At 40.1% G+C, this 18,540-nt stretch overlaps 1 protein-coding gene across 3 annotated transcripts; it reads right to left on the reverse strand.

Annotated features, from left to right (window-relative positions):
* Nucleotides 1-11,491: 11,491 nt before the first annotated feature.
* Nucleotides 11,492-16,315, reverse strand: LOC113276436 (protein farnesyltransferase subunit beta-like). Of its 3 annotated transcripts, XM_026526033.1 has the most exons (15): nucleotides 16,132-16,315; nucleotides 15,947-16,033; nucleotides 15,757-15,862; nucleotides 14,757-14,792; nucleotides 14,646-14,681; nucleotides 14,294-14,376; nucleotides 14,148-14,201; nucleotides 13,957-14,008; nucleotides 13,779-13,843; nucleotides 13,617-13,669; nucleotides 13,373-13,461; nucleotides 12,786-12,872; nucleotides 12,551-12,710; nucleotides 12,306-12,409; nucleotides 11,492-11,813 (listed from the first exon to the last, which is right to left on the reverse strand). In XM_026526033.1, the coding sequence occupies exons 1-15, from the start codon at nucleotides 16,245-16,247 to the stop codon at nucleotides 11,574-11,576; spliced, it is 1,368 nt and encodes a 455-aa protein (XP_026381818.1). In that variant the 5' UTR covers nucleotides 16,248-16,315; the 3' UTR covers nucleotides 11,492-11,573. The 3 variants fall into 3 exon arrangements, with proteins under 3 accessions (XP_026381818.1, XP_026381819.1, XP_026381820.1); XM_026526034.1 differs by lacking the exon at nucleotides 14,646-14,681 and having other exon boundaries at nucleotides 16,132-16,314; XM_026526035.1 differs by lacking the exon at nucleotides 14,646-14,681 and having other exon boundaries at nucleotides 13,373-13,445; nucleotides 13,613-13,669; nucleotides 16,132-16,314.
* Nucleotides 16,316-18,540: the final 2,225 nt, after the last annotated feature.

The following is an 18,540-nucleotide window of genomic DNA, read 5'->3' on the forward strand; positions in this document are numbered from 1 at the left end:
GACATCAGAGATAAAAAAGGTGAAGAAAATGTAGTAGCAGACTACTTGTCTAGGCTTGTTGTGGATACCCTTAATGATTCTCCTCCTGTTAGGGATAGTTTTCCTGATGAATAACTGTTCTTTGTTACCCAAGCACCTTGGTATGAAAATATGGTGAATTATCTTGTTACTGGTCGAATGCCCCAACATTGGGGTAAACAAGATCGTTCTAGGTTTTTAGCCGAGGTGAAGCACTTATTTTGGGATGATCCTTATATGTTTAACTATTGCCCAAACCAGAATACTAGGAGATGTATACCTGAGAATGACCAGTCCAGTATTATTTCCTTTTGTCATGATCATGCTTGTGGGGGTCACTTTAGTGCTAAGAAGACTGCTGCTAAAATATTGTAGTGTGGATTCTATTGTCCTTCATTGTTACTTGTGAACGTTACCAGAAATTAGGAACCATTTCCCATAGGAACATGATGCCCTTGAACCCTATTTTAGTTGTTGAGGTCTTTGATGTGTGGGGTATTGACTTTATGGGTCCGTTTCCTAACTCTTTTGGTAACTTATACATCCTTGTCGCTGTAGACTATGTATCTAAGTGGGTTGAGGCGGTTGCGTGTAAAACCAATGACCATAGGGTTGTGATTGAGTTCTTGAAAAATAATATACTTACACGTTTTGGTACACCGCGAGCTATAATTAGTGATGGAGGGTCGCACTTTTGTAATGGACCTTTTAGGCTTTTGATGAAGAAATATGGTATTACACATAAGGTAGCTACCCCATATCATCCACATACTAGTGGTCAGGTAGAGGTTTCCAATAGGGAGATAAAGTGTATATTAGAGAAAACAGTTAATCCTAATCGGAAAGACTGGTCGTCTAGGCTTACTGATGCCTTATGGGCTTACCGTACTGCGTTTAAGAACCCCATTGGAATGTCGCCTTATCGGCTTGTGTATGGCAAGGCATGTCATTTACCTGTTGTGTTAGAACATAGAGCTTATTGGGCTGTCAAGCATCTAAATTTTTCACTTGACAACGCAGGAGCCCATAGGAAACTCCAGCTCAATGAGTTGGAAGAGATTCGTATAGATGCTTACGATAGTGCGCAGGAGTATAAGAACAAAATGAAACTTGTGCATGATAAGAATATTTTAAGAAAGTCATTTTATCTAGGTCAAAAAGTTCTTTTGTATGATACCCGCTTGCATCTTTTCCCTGGAAGTTACGTTCTCGGTGGACGGGTCCTTTTATTGTTCGCACTGTCTTTCCTCATGGAGTTGTTGAGATCGAGACACCAAATGGTAGTAGTTCTTCGAAGGTTAACGGTCAGAGATTGAAACCCTTTTTAGAGCCCTTTCCTACAGGTGATGTTGAGGAGGTCCCTCTGGAGGACCCTGTTTACCCTTGATTGACCATCGAGGCGATTGTATGTTGTATATTAGTTTTTGATTTCTCTCTTCACCCAGGTACTATCTTTCCGAATTCTCTCTTTACTGATTCCTCGTGTTACCTTACTTTTTGGTATTTCTCTTTCATTAGAAACATTGAGGACAATGTTAGATTTAAGTTTGGGGGTGGGGAAAAAACTTTTTGTTAGCTTTTAGTTGCAATAAATAAACTCCAGAGCCTAGAAATTTATGCTTATTAAGGTTGGCACTAACCAATCTAAGTGGATGGGAACATCTTGGTTGTAGGAGTTGAGGAACCAATCTGATTAGAGGGAAACATCTAAAGAGTCTATTCATAAAAGCACAGAGCTCAGGTGTTAGAATTAGAAAAAAAAACATGGTAGTTTCTCCATAACTCGTTGAATCATAATCCCTTCTGTTTTTATTTCTTAAGTGATTTTGTGGGGAACACGACTCAAGTTGTTGCCTTTGGTAGGGTGAAATAGGGTGATTGAGATACCTATAAAAAAAAAAAGTTTGAGACCAGACCATCAGACCAACCGGAATAAAATCAATAAAGTCGACCACTGGTGCCCTTGTATATGCCAGTTGTGTTGACCTAGAGTTAGGTTTATCGACCTCTGGTCCCCTTGTATATGCCAGTTGTGTTGATATTAGTTAGACCGGTATCTCAGTCCATTAGGATAGGTTCATCTTGGCAGAGGCCTTCAGACAGATATGGGAAACACCGTTCACTTTGAACCATCTATTTTTCTCTTTATCCATCCTCTTAATCTTTCCATGTGATTGGTTGACTCCGATTATGATGTCTAGAAACTATCTGAGTAGAGCTCTGTCACTTATATATGAATTTTAGTATGCTGAGTGCAAACTCATGTACAACAATTGGAATTTCGCATCAGGGTACTTCCTCCTATAGTCAATGATTGTATGCCAACCGAGGAGATTCTTTAGTTCCTTCCAAGGTTCTGCGTACATAGCTAGGGTCTGGAGTAAAGGTTTTTGGGTACACCTTTGGTAAACCCTCCGGAGACAACACTCCGCCGCTAGGGCCACCTAGCGGTTTAACGGCTTGTTGCACGTGCTAAGTGTAGTCATTTTTATTTTTCTAGATTAGATTTGCTCGAGGACTAGCAAATAATAAGTTTGGGGGTATTTGATAGACACATTTTTGTGACCAAATTGTCCTCAATTTTCAGTATTGTTGGTACTCGATTTTCTACTTATTATGGTGCTTTATGTGTTTGTAGGTATTTTTGGAAAATAAACATTTTTGGAAAATTCGGCTCGAAAAGTTGGTATAGGCACCCGGAGGACACATGTTATTTAGACTCTCAGTTTTGGATAAGGGGCACCTAACTGATAAGGGGCACCCCAAGGAACCAACTGCTAATCGCACCCCATTACTGGTTAAGAGGGCTCCATCTTCTTCCTTGATTTCAAAAGAAAAAATTGGCGGGGAATTTGGTTTCAACGGTAAAGGATTTATTATCTTTAAGATAAGAATATCTTCTTGCCTTACAAACATGAAGTTTTGAAGAAAAAGGAAGTTATCTTGTATTAAACAAGAAAGATATCCTTAGAAGATTTTATCTTGGATTTTATTCTGCGAATTAAAGAAGATATGGGTTTAGTAAAGAAATATATAGAATAAAGAGAAGAAAAAATTCTGAAGATATTTTTAATTAAAAAGAAGAAGATTTTGGAGTTATGGGAGAATATATTTGAGTGATGTGTATTTGTGTGTATAAATAGAGAGCTAGAGAGTTTTTGGGAGAGAAAATAAAATCACTGTTTTATCATTGTTTCTCCCATTTCATCTTTGTAAACACCCTTTGAGCAATAAAAATGAATTTTGAGCGTGTTTCCATGATGATGAGATAATTCTCGCGCAACCAAGGCAATGGATGAATCTATCTATGCATGAATGATTGGTAACAATTTTATTTTTTCTAATTTACAATTTATAATTCATTCAATCACCGCTTTTGTGGAGTTCTAAATGTTCACATAATTTTCTTAATTACTTGTGATTCAATTTGATAGATTATACTTTGTTTAATTGATTGATAGTCTATTCTTAGGGAATACAATTAATATTTGGGAATATGTTTGATTATGTGTGAATTAAGAAATAAAGGACTTAAAGGATATTAGAGTTTTGAAACATATTTGGTATCGTTCATTCATGTGTAATAGTGGAATCTAGTGTCTTGGTTACTTTTAATATGTTGGATTCAATTTTGAAATAAGTTTTCTATTTTTAAGTTTTATAAGTCTAAAATCTTTTGCTTTCACAAGTCTCAACGAACTTATTACTACAACATCATTGAAAAATATCATCAGCAGCATGCCTGGCAACACAGTAGTGGTGTTGAGGAATTTTCTCATCTCAACACCAAGAAGAGGGGTGTGTTGAGGCAGCATGCCTGGCAAAACGGTAGTGAGTGTTGAGGAATTTGCACGTCTCAACACCAAGAAGAGGAACGTGTTGAGGCAATTTGCATGGAAACAGAATAATGGTGTTGAGGGATTTGCACGTCTCAACACCAATAGGAGGGTGTGTTGAGGCAGCATGCCTGGCAACACAATTGTGGTGTTGAGGAATTTACACGTCTCAACACCAAGAGGAGGGGTGTGTTGAGGAAGCATGCCTAGCAACACAGTAGTGAGTGTTGAGAAATTTACACGTCTCAACACTAAGAAGAAGGATGTGTTGAGTAAGCATGCCTACCAACACAGTAGTGAGTGTTGAGGAATTTACACGTCTCAACACTAAGAGGAAGGAATTGTTGGGGAAGCATGCCTAGCATCACAGTAGTGAGTGTTGAGGAATTTACACGTCTCAACACTAAGAGGAAGGATGTGTTGAGGAAGCATGCCTAGCAATACAATAGTGAGTGTTGAGGAATTTACACGTCTCAACACGAAGAGGAAAGGTATGTTGAGGCAGCATGCCTGGCAACACAGTAGTGAGTGTTGAGGAATTTACATGTCTCAACACTAAGATGATGTGTTGAAGAAGCATGCATAGCAACACAGTAGTGAGTGTTGAGGAATTTATACGTCTCAACACTAAGATATTTAAAACTTATTTGATATGAATAATAGATATAAAACATTAGTTTAAGGATAATTACTTAGCTCTGTATCCGCTAAGCATGTCCTTCACGCATGACTGGGCTTTAGGCGTATCAGGCTCTCCCGTGAGTAAGCAGCGTGACAAAATTCCTCATATGTAATTATCCTGAGCTTATTTCCTCGTGGAAAATGTGCTTCCATTGCATTCGCTGGTAAAGCGGTGACTGCGTTTAAACTTCTAAACGTGAAGGAGGCTTCAGTCCCCAAGTGTAGCTTACTTTGATTGTACCACCTTGAATCCATGCCTCTGTGATTTGATACAAGTTTATCGTACTCTCCTGGATGGGATGCTTGGAACATCACATGGACGAAATATTCTTTGTAGTGGTTGCTGCTATGGTGAAGCTCAAACGAGCAGCAGCGGTTCTTGGAAGCATCTTGGTAGGAAGGAGTGGCGGCTTCTGTAGAGAACGTCGAAGCGGCCTCTGGAGCGAAACGTTGAAGAGGAGCGGCTTCTGGAGGTGAGACATTGAAGCAGCTCCTGGAGAGAAATGTTGAAGCGGAGCGGCTTCTGGGGAGAACGTTGAAGCGGCTCCTGGAGTGAAACGTGAAAGCAGAGTGGCTTCTGGAGAGAAACTTTGAAGAGGCTCATGGAGTGAAACGTGGAAGCGGAGCGGCTTCTGGAGCGAAACGTTGAAGAGGAGCTGATTCTGGAGGTGATACATTGAAGGGGCTCCTGGAGCGAAACGTTGAAGTGGAGCGGCTTCTGGGGAGAACGTTGAAGCGGAGCGGCTTCTGGAGCGAAAAGTTGAAGCGGAGCGTCTTATGGGGAGAATGTTGAAGCAGAGCGACTTCTGGAGCGAAAAATTGAAGCGGCTCCTGGAGCAGAGTTCGAAGCGCCAACGCAACACGGGTGAGAGCTTAAAAATATATCTCGGTGCTGCACCTTGGAGAAATAAAAAAAGTCTCACACACATGCTCCATCATAGATTACATGGTTTTATGAACAGAGTCCCCAGAAAGCATTAATGCACAACTCCACCAATTGTTTTTGGGTCACATTTGGTTTAAGACAATCTAACGCCCGAATTCTGAATCCCTTGACTAATCATTCAGATGTTCATTGTTTCGCTCCTTTTGAGTTGTGGACATGTCCGTCTGAGCCTTAGCAAAAACTTCTTGTATTTCCATCAAATCAGCAATGGTAATAGGGGGTTGGCTTCCTCTGGCTCCTATGGTCTCTCGTCCTGATGGTGGAGTGACAACAGCTCTGGTGACGACTGGGAGCGTCACACTTGAAGAAACAATGGGGGTGGCGGCAACGACTCTGTCTATGGTGATCAGAGGTCTAATGCCTGAGGGAACGTTTCCTACGTCACTGGTATTGGTGGTAAAATCTGCGGCGCCGTGGGTGTTGATCATGCTGACAGGTGGTACATTGATGTCACTGGAAGGAACGTTGATATCAAGGGCGTTTTCAGCGCCGGTGGCATCAGGGTTTGTTGCTGACCCGGACCTGAGCTCTACCATCTTGAAATTGGGATTGAAAAATGAAATTGGAAATTAGTATTGCAACCGAAAGATTAGTTTCCTACTGCGGTCGCCAATTGTTTGTGGGTGAAAACTGTTTCTGTTGGTTTTGGTAAATTTTGGTATGTGGATGAGAAACGAATCTAAACCCTAAACAATGCACTGCACAGGAGTACTTTTTATTCGAGAGATCAATCTATACAATCCTGGCCTAAACCAAGAAATGGTCGTTCCAGGCTTGCTTCGGTCACAAAGTGAAGGAGAAGGGTTGGTCTTAGGGAGGGAAGTGAAGAAAGTGTTGAGACCAGAATGGATAATTCTGAAGATGTGGCTTGTTTTATGACTTGTATCAGAAAGTGGAACTGTCTTGCAGAGTGAAAAGCTATCAGTTCTTGGTAATTTCTGGATACTACGTTGTTGCCGACCAAAAAATTGTTTATTTGGTGGAAATAGGTGAAGCCTATTTATATAAATCAATAAGTCATATTGAAACGTACCCTGGTCTCGTAGGAAGTGGAAACGATTGAGTGGTGGAAGAATGGAGTAACGTGTAACCGTCAGACATTATGCTTCCATGATGAAGAAAGTGGATCCGTTTACACCGTTACTTCTCACCATCACTAATTGTCCCGCTTCATAACGCTTTCTTATAACGGGCGTATTGCACGCCGCACGCTGTAAACCGCCAGACCAATACCTTGATGAGTATCCCCCAGTTTTTGACATGTTTGATGTCACGAGTGTTTTAGTGGAAAACATGTAACACTTTGCTACGTGTGGCAGGTCAAAGTCAGGGGACTTGCCGCGGAAAAATAGCATGTGATGCTATTAGGCTCGTTTTGGCTGGTCTTCTAAAACTTGCCACATGCCTGTCAGTTCGGTAGCGAACTTGGACAACCGAGATTACATCTCGTGAGGAAGTGTAGTCGTTGATTATGGCTACCTTCTGTTGGCGCATGATAATGGTACAGTGGTGCCTTTAGCGCATGCCAGTGGTACTGCGGCATGACATAGTTCGCGCATGCCAGTGGTGCAAGTGGCGCCTGGCGTAGCCATGACCACTAGATTTAGGCGGCTAGTCGCCTAAAACTTGCCAAAGTCTGTCAGTTCGGTGGCGAACTTGGATGGATGAGATTACATCTCATGAGGAAGGGCAGCCGTTGATTATGGCTACCTTCTGTTGGCGCCTGATAATGGCATAACGGCACCTTTAGCACATGGCAGTGGCACTGCGACATGGTTGGAATAGTTTGTGCATGCCAGCGGCACGGTGGTGTAAGTGGCGCCTGGCATAGCCGTGGCCACTAAATTTTTGGCACATTGGTGTTAGACTCGAATGTGGTGTGGCAACATCAGTTTCAGTGGCCACATCGATCCCAATGTTATGTGGAACATTGTTTGGCTCGGTTTGCATAGCAACTTTTCCTAAATTAGGGTTTACCATGTCGAAACCCTAATTAGCGCATATGGCATGCGGCATGTGGCCGTGGCACAACGGCGTTTCATGTAAACGGTGCCAGAGCCATGCCAAAAGAACCATAGTCAGGCCGTTATGTGAAAATGGCCACATGAGTCAATATTTTGCACGAGTGGCATGTTGTGATGCCTTTATTAGGGTTTCATCCACCGCCACTAGAGCATGGTCGTGCTTCTAGTTAGGATAGCGAAATTGAAGTCCGTTGTGAAGCTGGTCACGCACGGAGAGTGGTTTGGCAGGTTTGGCATGATGTCGCGGTAAGTGGCTCGTTTGGCATGTGCACTTGGCATGCCTGTTTTGTATGTGCGATTCGCATGCTCATTTTGGCATGTTTGGCATGCCGTTAGTATGTTGGCGCGGTTTTGAGAAGCTAACTTGGTATGGCGACCTCTTGACACAATTTTCACCTCTTTTAAAGTTGTGGAAGGGTTTAGAGTAACCAGATTGGTCAATGAAAGTAGGGGGGCGGCCAAGCACGGGCATGGCTACCCTTTTGGCGCGCGTGGTAGGTTTAATGTGACCTGATTGGTCAATAGAGAATAGGTCCGGCAAATATGGGCCCAGCCACAACTCATTGGGAGTGTGGCAGTTTTAAAGCGACATGATTGGTCGGAAAAGGAATAAGGGCAGGTTGGGTAGCATGGGGCGTGGCCAAGTGGCGTCGGCTAGCCTATGGCATGGCCACGCTTCCCTCGTTGTTGCTGCTACTCTGTGGCTCTATTTATTCTTTGCTTTCTGACTGATTATTCCATGCATGGATCTTAATCTTGATACTTGGAAATTTGCGCTACTCTGCTGCGAGTGAACACAAATCCGTCATGACATACTTATGTTAAGAGTTCTGTTGGGGAACTGAACACGGGAAAAGTACTTAGGGAGTCTTATATTAATAAGTAATATAGGCAAGGCGCCGAAATTTATAGAGCATCTGGGATTGTTGCTACATGCGCCAGTCTGGATAAATTTCATATAAACATATTGAACGGCTCAATAAGTGTGCCAACGGAGAGGTTGACACTCATGGCTCCGCTTCCTTACAGAGTGACGTAACATCAGATGCAAGGTTTTACAATTTTGACCCTGAGCTAAAAACCGCCATAATCAGCGGCTACCCTTCCTCATGATATACAATCTCAGCCATCCAAGTTCGCCACCGAACTGACAGACTTGTGACAACTTTTAGGCGACCAGTCGCCTAAATCCAGTGGCCATGGCTACGCCAGGTTCCCCTTGCACTACTGTGCCACTGGCATGCGCGAACTATGTCATGCCGCAGTACCACTGGCATGCGCTAAAGGCGTCACTGTACCATTATCAGGCGCCAACATAGGGTAGCCATAATCAACGGCTACCCTTCCTCACGAGATGTAATCTCGGACGTCCAAGTTCGCTACCGTACTGACAGGGCTGTGGCAAGTTTTAGGCGACCAGCCAAAACGAGCTAATAGCATCACATGTTATTTTCCTGCGGCAAGTCCCCTGACTTTGACTTGCCACACGTAGCAAAGTGCTACATGTTTTCCACGAAAACACTCGAGACATCAAACATGTCACAAACTGGGGGATACTCATCAGGGTATTGGTCTGGCGGTTTACAACGTGCAATGCCCCCGTTACAAGAAAGTGTCATGAAGCGGGAAAATTTGTGATGGTGAGAAGTAACGGTGTAAACGGATCCACTTCCTTCATCATGGAAGCATAATGTCTGACGGTTACACGTTACTCCATTCTTCCACCACTCAATCGTTTCCACTTTCTACGAGACCAGGGTACGTTTCAATATGACTTGTATAAATAGGCTTCACCTATTTCCACCAAAAAAAACAAGTTTTTGGTCGGCAACAACATAGTATCCAGAAATTACCAAGAACTGATAGATTTTCACTCTGCAAGCCAGTTACACTTTCTGATACAAGTCATAAAACAAGCCACATCTTCAGAATTAACCATTCTGGTCTCAACACTCTCTTTTCTTCCCTCCCTAAGACCAACCCTTCTCCTTCACTTTGCGACCGAAGCAATCCTGGAACGTCCATTTCTTGGTTTAGGCCAGGATTGTACAGATTGATCTCTCGAATAAAAAGTACTCCCGTGCAGTGCATTGTTTAGGATTTAGATTCGTTTCTCATCCACACACCCAAATTTACCAAAACCAACAGAAACAGTTTTCACCCACAAACAATATGTTATCACAAGCAAGTTGTGGAGGTTGAGTGTCTTCATTCGTGATAAAACTATCAATATATGGTGTGAAGTCCTTCTACTAATAACAAGATTGATGGAGGTGTCACGATAACTCATATAAGATAGAGAATTTATCCTGTTGCCGGTTGAGAGTGTCGCAATAGGCTCTTCTGCAATCAAGGATTTAAAAAGTGAGAAATGTATCTCCGAAGAAATACAAATAGTTGTGTCACGATTTGTAAAGTCGGACCTAGTATATAACCAACATTGATTTCAACATCATGATGTTACACAAGAGCTGTCAGTTTTCCAATTTTTAATTTAAATTGAATAATTCTAAAAAGGAAAAACTCATAATCTAATAATTCATCCATTACAGGATCGTTGTCAACCGGCATGTACATTTTCTTTAATTTGCAAGATAAAAGTTCACCCACTTTAAATTTCTCATTAGACTCACCAATTCAAACCAACAGGGGTTAGTCTAGTTGGCCAAGAGCCTAACTCTAACTCATTAACTACGAAATTAATGTTGGGAAAATGAGTTTATTGTTTTGGTTTTATGATCTTGATGGGAATGGAACTTAGGACCTTTGGGTCTCTAAGAGCACTTACTCATTTTCTTAACAGTGCTTGCAACGGGCAATTTTATCATGGATATGACTTGACCGCAGGGTATAGGCATCACTCATTCTTGAGGCGTACCGGTCAACTATCGTGTTACGAACAGCGTGTTGAACACGTGACTCTGTCCTCTGTTTGCTGTCAATTGAGTGTTTATTTTTGCTTTCTAGAAATTTATTTCTAAAATTTTTCTTTGAGTATTTTATTGTTACAGTTGCAACAGTTAATCCTACCAACCTAATCAACAACTAACAATTAATTAACTTAACTTAACTATACTAATTCATCAACAAATTATTAAGCAGGGATAATTTAGTATTCCAAAAAAAACAATTGAATAAGGGGTTTTCCTATCTTATTTTGTGATCACCCTATCTCGTCTTATCGTGCGGCCTCTTTAAAATTTCTGCACCTCTTAAAGTAAAGTCGTCTTCCATCTTATTTATTTTTTCCTGACTCATCTGAATCTGATTCGTCTGGTTCAATATGTTTGTTTTTTGAGTCAGATCTGACTCATCTGATTCAAAAATATGTGAGTCAATAGCTTGGTCCCATGAGACATAAGCTTTTTTTAAGAGATTAGGTCTGAGTCAGATCACGAGTCAGATCTGACTTAAGATAAAAAAAAGCAAACGGGTTACTCAGATGACAAGGCAAGTCGGCAAAAAACAAACGCACTCTTTCGTTTCTGGAAAGATTCGGTTCTGGTCATACAATTTAACAGTTCTAAGACGGTCTTTCGTTCCAATTTTTTTTATCTTCTAATAATGATTTTTTTAAAATGGCCCCAAAAGAGAGAAGATGATAAATCTCTCTTAAAACAGCCTTAGAACTTGTTTGTTTGCAGCTGACTCGGCGTCTGAATCTGAGTCAACCCCTGACTCGGACCGAGTCAGCAGTCAGACCGTTTGTTTTCCATTTTGAGTCAGATCTGACTCGACCTCTGACTCAGACATAACCCCTGACTCGGACTCATTTGAGTCAGGTAACAAAATACCCCTGACTCATGGGACCAAACCACTGACTCACTTATTTCCGAGTCAGATGAGTCAGATCTGACTCAAAACAAACATATCGACTCAGATCCAGATGAGTCAGGTGATTTCACTCAGATCCAGATGATTCAGATCCAGACGACTCAGATGAGTCAGGAGTAAACAAACATGGTGTTAATTACCTACAAAACAAATTGCAACCAAGGAGAACTATAATAAACCTGACTGCAATTATACACATATCTGTATCCACTTCACCAAGCTGTTTACAAGATATTAGTAAGAAACAGAAAAAAAATCATTAGCCTGATGATACTTATCTATTACAACGTTGAAAAGTGGTTGGATGGGCTCCAATAGGTTGGTATAGGGACCAGAAATTGCAGGCGGCAAGGGTTGAGATTTGGCAGTCTTTGACCAGCTATGCTGACACACAGAGAGGCCGCTGAGGCAATAACACGTGTGGTAGTAATCTCGATGCTTTCCAGGTTTATCCTTGAGCCCTCCATGTGGATCCTGCAACAGCCAGTGATGGAAATTATTAGATGCACATTAAGACTCAAAAGACCATTCAGCAACAGATTCATGTTTCCCAAACTTGTCTGACCATAGCTAAAAAGTTGTTCACTTCACAGAACACTGTAGCAACCTAATTCCTAGGTAAGTTAATATGTAAAATTAATTGCGGTTTCCTCCATCAGTCGGTCGACTTTTTTCTTAGCAGTAAATAGCACCATAGACCTATGTTGTATTAGGCGCTAAGCGAGACGAGGCGCCAAGCCATTCGCCTAGGCGCCCGAGGAAAAATTTGAAAACACAAAAATTAGTCACACTTTCGCGCCATGGGCGCTTAATTGTCTAGGCGCGCCCCCTGGGAGACTAGTGCGCCTAGGCGAGCGCCTAGGGCGCCTTTTACAACATAGCCGTAGACTAGGTGCATGATATATATGTACATGTCATTCTCTATTGTCACACACCAGCACCCTACTAGAGTTTCAGACATGATACCTGAGAACATAAAAGTATGTATCGCTGCAGACCAATGGTGTCGAAGAAAGGATCTGCTTCTGCCGATCTATTCAGAAATGATAACCCAGCATCTGAAAGATTGCCTGCATAAAATACTCATGGTGATCCAAATGAAAAACAAAAGAAATTTGAAACAAAAACACAATGCACAGATCCTAGAGTATCCCGTCACATGTGATCTCACGGAATTACTAGGTCATGTTTAAAATGAGGACTTCCCTTACCTTGAGCAGGACTTCCAGCTGACGCGCTTCCTCCTCCAGACTCAAATTTGACAGAAGCTTTTGTTCTCCCTGTGGTTTGTTCTCCTTCTCCAATGAATGAAGACCTCATTTGAGCATCAATAAGAGAAGATAATCTTTGAAGTAAGGCCATTGCACCCCCCTGATTTATTACTTTATATATTAGATCACAATTCAGAGAATCAAAAGAAAAACACACTCATATTCAAGAACACACCTGCCAAAACGAATAACAACCGTCGACTAATTTGTTTGTTCTACCTTGAAATCCACTTTCAACCCCTTGACGAAATGCCATCCAGTCCTACAATTGAGCAGAAAAGTTACAAATACAAACATAACATGAAGTTATTACACATTGAAGACAATATGACTTGGTTGATCTCCTGGATTATGACTTACAGAGTTAACTTTGAAACAAGTAACATATTGCCAACGAATAATTATTTTTTATTGAAAACAGTAGTGCAGGCTTAAAATATGTGGTGCATGAATTCCTAGAACCATGTAATGTCATTTCTCAGTAGCATGAAGATCTTCGTAGGTCCAAGGAAATACTAGGTGGAGGTTGTCAGTTCAGTTGGGTTTTCTAAGATTCCAATACTACCATCTCAAAGTTGAGGTGCTAGTGGATATATGGAAGAACGCACCAGATTTTATACTGAAATGGTATTACATTACCTAATAAACGCACAAGATCACAAAAACACAAAACACAAAACAAAACAAAACAAAACAAAACAAAACAAAACAAAAATAAGAAGAAGAAAGAAGGATTTTTTTTTTTAGAAACTTATTACTCACAATTAGACTAAGCAAGTCCAACCGATCAACTTCATTAATCAAAATCATCGTCGCCAACCCACAAAAGGTGTACCTATTGCAACAAGAAACTGACGTTTTAAGAATTTAGTAGAAAGATGAGGTGCAGTTTTGAATGAAACCAAAGTTCTTTACACAGAAAGGCAACTTCTTCTGACATAAAAACATTTTAAGAAATTATAGATACAAAAGGAAGTTTGAAGCAGAATTTCTGAAACGTACCCACCATGAGCTTCAGTGCCAGGCTCCCCAGCAATACCACCTTCATAAGTCTGACAGCTGAAGAGAAGATGGGACAGAGAAAAAGTAATAAGCAAGAAGGAGAGAAATTCAAGTACAGAGTGCACAAAACAAATTGCAACACAGAGTATTGGTAGTTGGCAACCACCTTAGAATGTAATTTCCGACGTTTTCAGTTAGCTCCTCATCCAAAATGTTTAATATACTTGCTACCTGATAGAGATTGAAAAGAAAAGAAGGGATCCTTGTCAAGATACTGTAAAAGTAAAAGGAAAAAAGATACAAAAAAGGTTAAGGGAGAGGTAGCTGGAAGCAAGAATACTCACAGAAATGGCAGTATAACAAGCCCTAACATCAATTTCACCTGCATCGTGCATTCTGGGGAGAGAAATAAACTTAATATAGGATCTTTGACTCATAATGTCTCAAATACTTGAGATAAATGCCAGAGGTCTTGTGCTTGCAATTACAGTTGTTTTGTAGAATGAAAAGTCTAACCGGAAAACATGACACATACCTAAATCCACCAGATGAAACTTTCATCCTCAGCAGGAAGTTGTGCAGTTTATGTCTAAATATTCAAGGTAAAATAATATCAGGATATATAGCAGAAGTATTACAAAGCAAAAAAATCCGAAAGCTCAACTTAGTAAGAAAATGCACCTATTAATAGATGATAGTGCCTTGTCGCCACCCAGAGTAATCAGTGAATTTACCGCAGCATAAGTTGTTGCTAGATGGGGCAGCTGAGCATAAGATGCATATGAGTTAATCGTCAAAGGAAACATAAAAATACGTGATAGCAAAAAATATTACACGGAACATAAACTCCGACCAGACTACTACACCACGGAAACAATTCACAACTGCTCTGCGAAATTGGTAATGCAATTAATTTCAAAGAGAATGTATTCTCTGTGTAAATGAATCAGCACCATGACCTTGAGAGGAGATACAAAAATTAACAAGTCTATTATTGTACCATCCGAAAATGAAAAATAGCATGTGCAGTTACCGGTAGATTTAACTGTGTATAACAAACGCAGCGGATCTGTGGAACCAATAATGAACAAGCATGCATGAGATTAGAAAAAGAGTATCTTGCAAATGAGAAGAATGTACTTGCCTGCCCAGGTCCACCACCGTAGCCACCATCAGGGTCCTATATGAATTCGATAAAATTCTAAGTTAACTTGTTGGCAGATTATGAGTTTTACATGCAAGTATCAGAACAACAGCAAAGAAATTGTCATCGCGAGTATTTTCAAAGAAAAAAGGGGCTAATTGCAAAATACAATTGTTACCAAATGAAACTACTACGAGCTTAGACAACTAGGTTTATGAGCGCCAGCAAAAAACAATCTGATAGCTTTGAATACTTGAAAACCAATTCCACAGAGGGGCCTCTGGGTCACTGAGAATTTGTAGGAAAAATAGATTATAATTTATACTTATCAAGATTCTTTGATTATCAATCAAACTCACCAGAATCTTGATCCTTATCCAATTTATAAGGCACCAAAAACAAATACAATTATACAAATGAACTTTGAATAGGTCTGTTATCTAGATATTACCTATAAAAGAAAAAGGATTCTCATAGGATCACAATTCTCTAACTGAGTTTACAGGAAAACAAATTCATATCTGGTCTCAGATTTAGGATATTTGCTTTAGAGTTTTTCATTTTTGTGAGGGAGCTACTTTAAACTCTTCTTCTGCTTTGCTATCTCCGTGCTCTTCAAAAATGGTTTATCAATTATGTGTCCATCGAATACGATGAACTGTTGGCTTATTTCTTAGCATTTTACAGGTTGTGCCAGATTTTACTGGTTATGTTGTCTTATTAATTACAATTTCTCCGAAGAATTTGTAAAAGTGCCCCAGTGAGATAAAGTTCAAGTTTCGTCCTTGTTCTATCAAACTACTTACCGAAACATTGTTTTGCATCAGTAAACTAGCAAAGAATGTTATTTGTAATCAGGCAGTCTATAGAAAGTTTGAAACTAAGCTAAAACATATTCTCGTACTTTCGTATTTTGTGGGTTGCGAAATTACTTCAACACAATAACAGGAAACTCCTCGAAACCCAAGCTAATGTAAGCACCAAGAAATGGATTCCGAACCTGACAATGACTTAGAAAATCAATAGCATTATCCTCCAGATCACAATCCACAGACTCTCCCAGTAAAGCAATTGAATGAAGTATCCAATAACATAGCCAAGGTCGACTAGAACAAAAAAAAAATTATTATTTAATATTATTTACATGTCAACCTAAATCAATAACTGAAACAAGAACAAAAATATCTTACTTAGCATCTAAACAACAGAACCCAGGTCCAAGATGTTCGAGACCTTTAGTTAAATACTCAATATGATTATAACGCTGAAGTGTTAACCTGTAATAGAAAACAAACCCAAATTATACATCTAATAATTGAATCACAATTATTTTCTAACAAAATTAGGAAAACCTAATAAGTAATTTGAACTTTACCATTGGTTTTGCACATGATTAGGAGCTGAATCAAAGTGCTTGTACGCATAAAAAACTTCAGTTTGCACCTTCAATTGTTCAGATTGTGATGGAGTTTGTTTCTTTGATTCTTCCATTCAGAAAACTCGTCTTTTTCTATCTCCTAGACCAATAGTTCTTTTTACACGAATCCTATTGTTGGGCTCCAAGGATTTGGTTTGAGGGCTTAAGTAATTCCTATGGCAATGGCCAAATTCATTTTTTTGTTGAGCCATGTGGATGGTCAAACTGGTTTTTCTTCCACTATGGTAAAGTATTGTGCGTTAGATAACTAAGCGCGCGTGTTTGAGACAAATGCTGGAGTTTAAAGGAAAAGCGCGGGCGTTGAACAGACAAACTCGGGCATTGGACAGATAAACTCGGACGTTGGCCCTATAAACGCGCGTTGGTCCTATCAACGCGGACGTCAGATACAAAATCTCCAACGTTCATATCTCCAACGACCATAATTCCAACGTCTATATTTTCAAAACCTATAAATTGGATTAAACTCACTTCATTTCTGTCACACCACTACTATTTCCTTCTTCTAAAACTTTTCTAAATCAAAATTTTTTGATACAATATGAGCGGCCTTTTAAGAAAAGCGGTCAATAGTGTAAAGAAGAAAAGAGATCGAAGAAATAAACCAGCACCGCGGCCTGTCACAGGTGTAGATTTTTCTCAAAATCGAGAAGCAGAGTTTGCTGCGCCGAGTGCCGTTGTTGGTCCATCATTAGTCCAAGGTCATGTGTCGGGGCATCAACATCGGTCTGATAGTTATTTTTATATGAGAGGTGGATTTTCAGACTTAAAGGCTATTTATGAAGTTTTACCCCCTCAAGTCCGAGAAAGGATTGGCAGATATCGCTGGCGTGCGCTTTATAATGTGAAGCCTAGAAGACACAACAACAAAATTCCGATAACAGTGGTAGTAAGGTGGTGGGCGACGACGCACACACCATTTCATTGATTTTGAAATTGGTAAGCTTGTTTAACTTAACTTAAATTATATTTTTTAAATAATTATTAAATAATCAAAAGAATTAATCATAGTTGATATTATACTTGTAATAGAAATTACGTCCCTTGATTTGTATTTCATTTGTGGGATCCCAAGTGGAATAGGAGAGCCGCCACCGTTCCACCAACACGAATGGATATCAAATAGTAAATGGGAGACGCTTTTCCATCGTTTATAGATTCAGGAATACCTGAAGGTTATAAACAGTTGAAAGGAGGTGGGATTAAATGTTCAGCGTTGAAGTTTTTCCTTAACCAACTAAGAAATCCAGAGCATGTAGATGACTATCCTGAAGGATGTTTATCTTATGGGTACTGGGTCAAACGTTATTTCCAAACTCAACTTCTGTTGCTCGTGTTGGTTGGATTCAAGCGTTAGAATATCTTGACAAAGCACCAGATTATGACTGGGGATCTGCAATTTTAGCAGAATTGTACTGTGGGCTGGATGATGCGTCTACATGCGGAGATAACTTCACTGGTTTCTGGGGCATCATAGAGGTAAATATCAAAATTATTATTTTAAAATTTAAATAATTTTTATGAACAAATGTAGATTAAGTCAAAATACTAAAATTATGGAGTAATTTGCAGTATTGGTGGTATACCTACTTCCGTGTTGGTAAACCAATCCTTAACGACGATACCCAAAGATTTCTAATATTGAATATGTACATCTCGACCAACTTAGCGAAGGGAACTGACAGCGACATCTCGGGTTCCAGTTTTGTTCAGAGGTTTCATCAGATGACTCGGAGCCACAACAACGTCATTGTTCACCCTTACATTGATTTTCCTGAGTATGATGCTGATGTTGGACGAAGTATTCTTGATTATTCTCTGTGTAAAGTTGTTTTTTACACTCCACCATTGGATAGAGGGGTTTGGTACCTAGGAGAAAGACTGCAGTACCAAATGCAAGGTATATATGCAATTGCAATTAACCTGCCACAACAGATGCAAACCTCTGGATCAGATTTTGAACGGCTGAGAAGAACCAATTGGGCGAGGTATGAACTAAATACAAAGATGGATATTAATTAAGCGGAATATGTCAAATGGTACGCGTCGATTTCGCATCCTGTAATTGGGACACACAACACCCACATCTATGTCATAGAACTGCTCTTTTATTTATTTTTGGGTTTCTGTTTTAGGCACCCTTTAGACGATTAGGGAACCACCGTAGTTCTGTGAAATGGTTTCGTGTCAACCACACGTACTCAGCACGGGATTCTTGTGTTGTTTGGGATATAGTCTGTAATCGTCTCTTTGGTTGGATAATAATTAGTTAATCAAAAATTGTTTTCTCTCCTCTAAACTTCTTTCCTCCCAAATCTGATCTCTATCCTTAGAGATCCAGAGTTG

The sequence above is a fragment of the Papaver somniferum genome, chromosome 4 (genome assembly GCF_003573695.1).
Source record: "Papaver somniferum cultivar HN1 chromosome 4, ASM357369v1, whole genome shotgun sequence".
Classification (NCBI taxonomy): domain Eukaryota; kingdom Viridiplantae; phylum Streptophyta; class Magnoliopsida; order Ranunculales; family Papaveraceae; genus Papaver; species Papaver somniferum.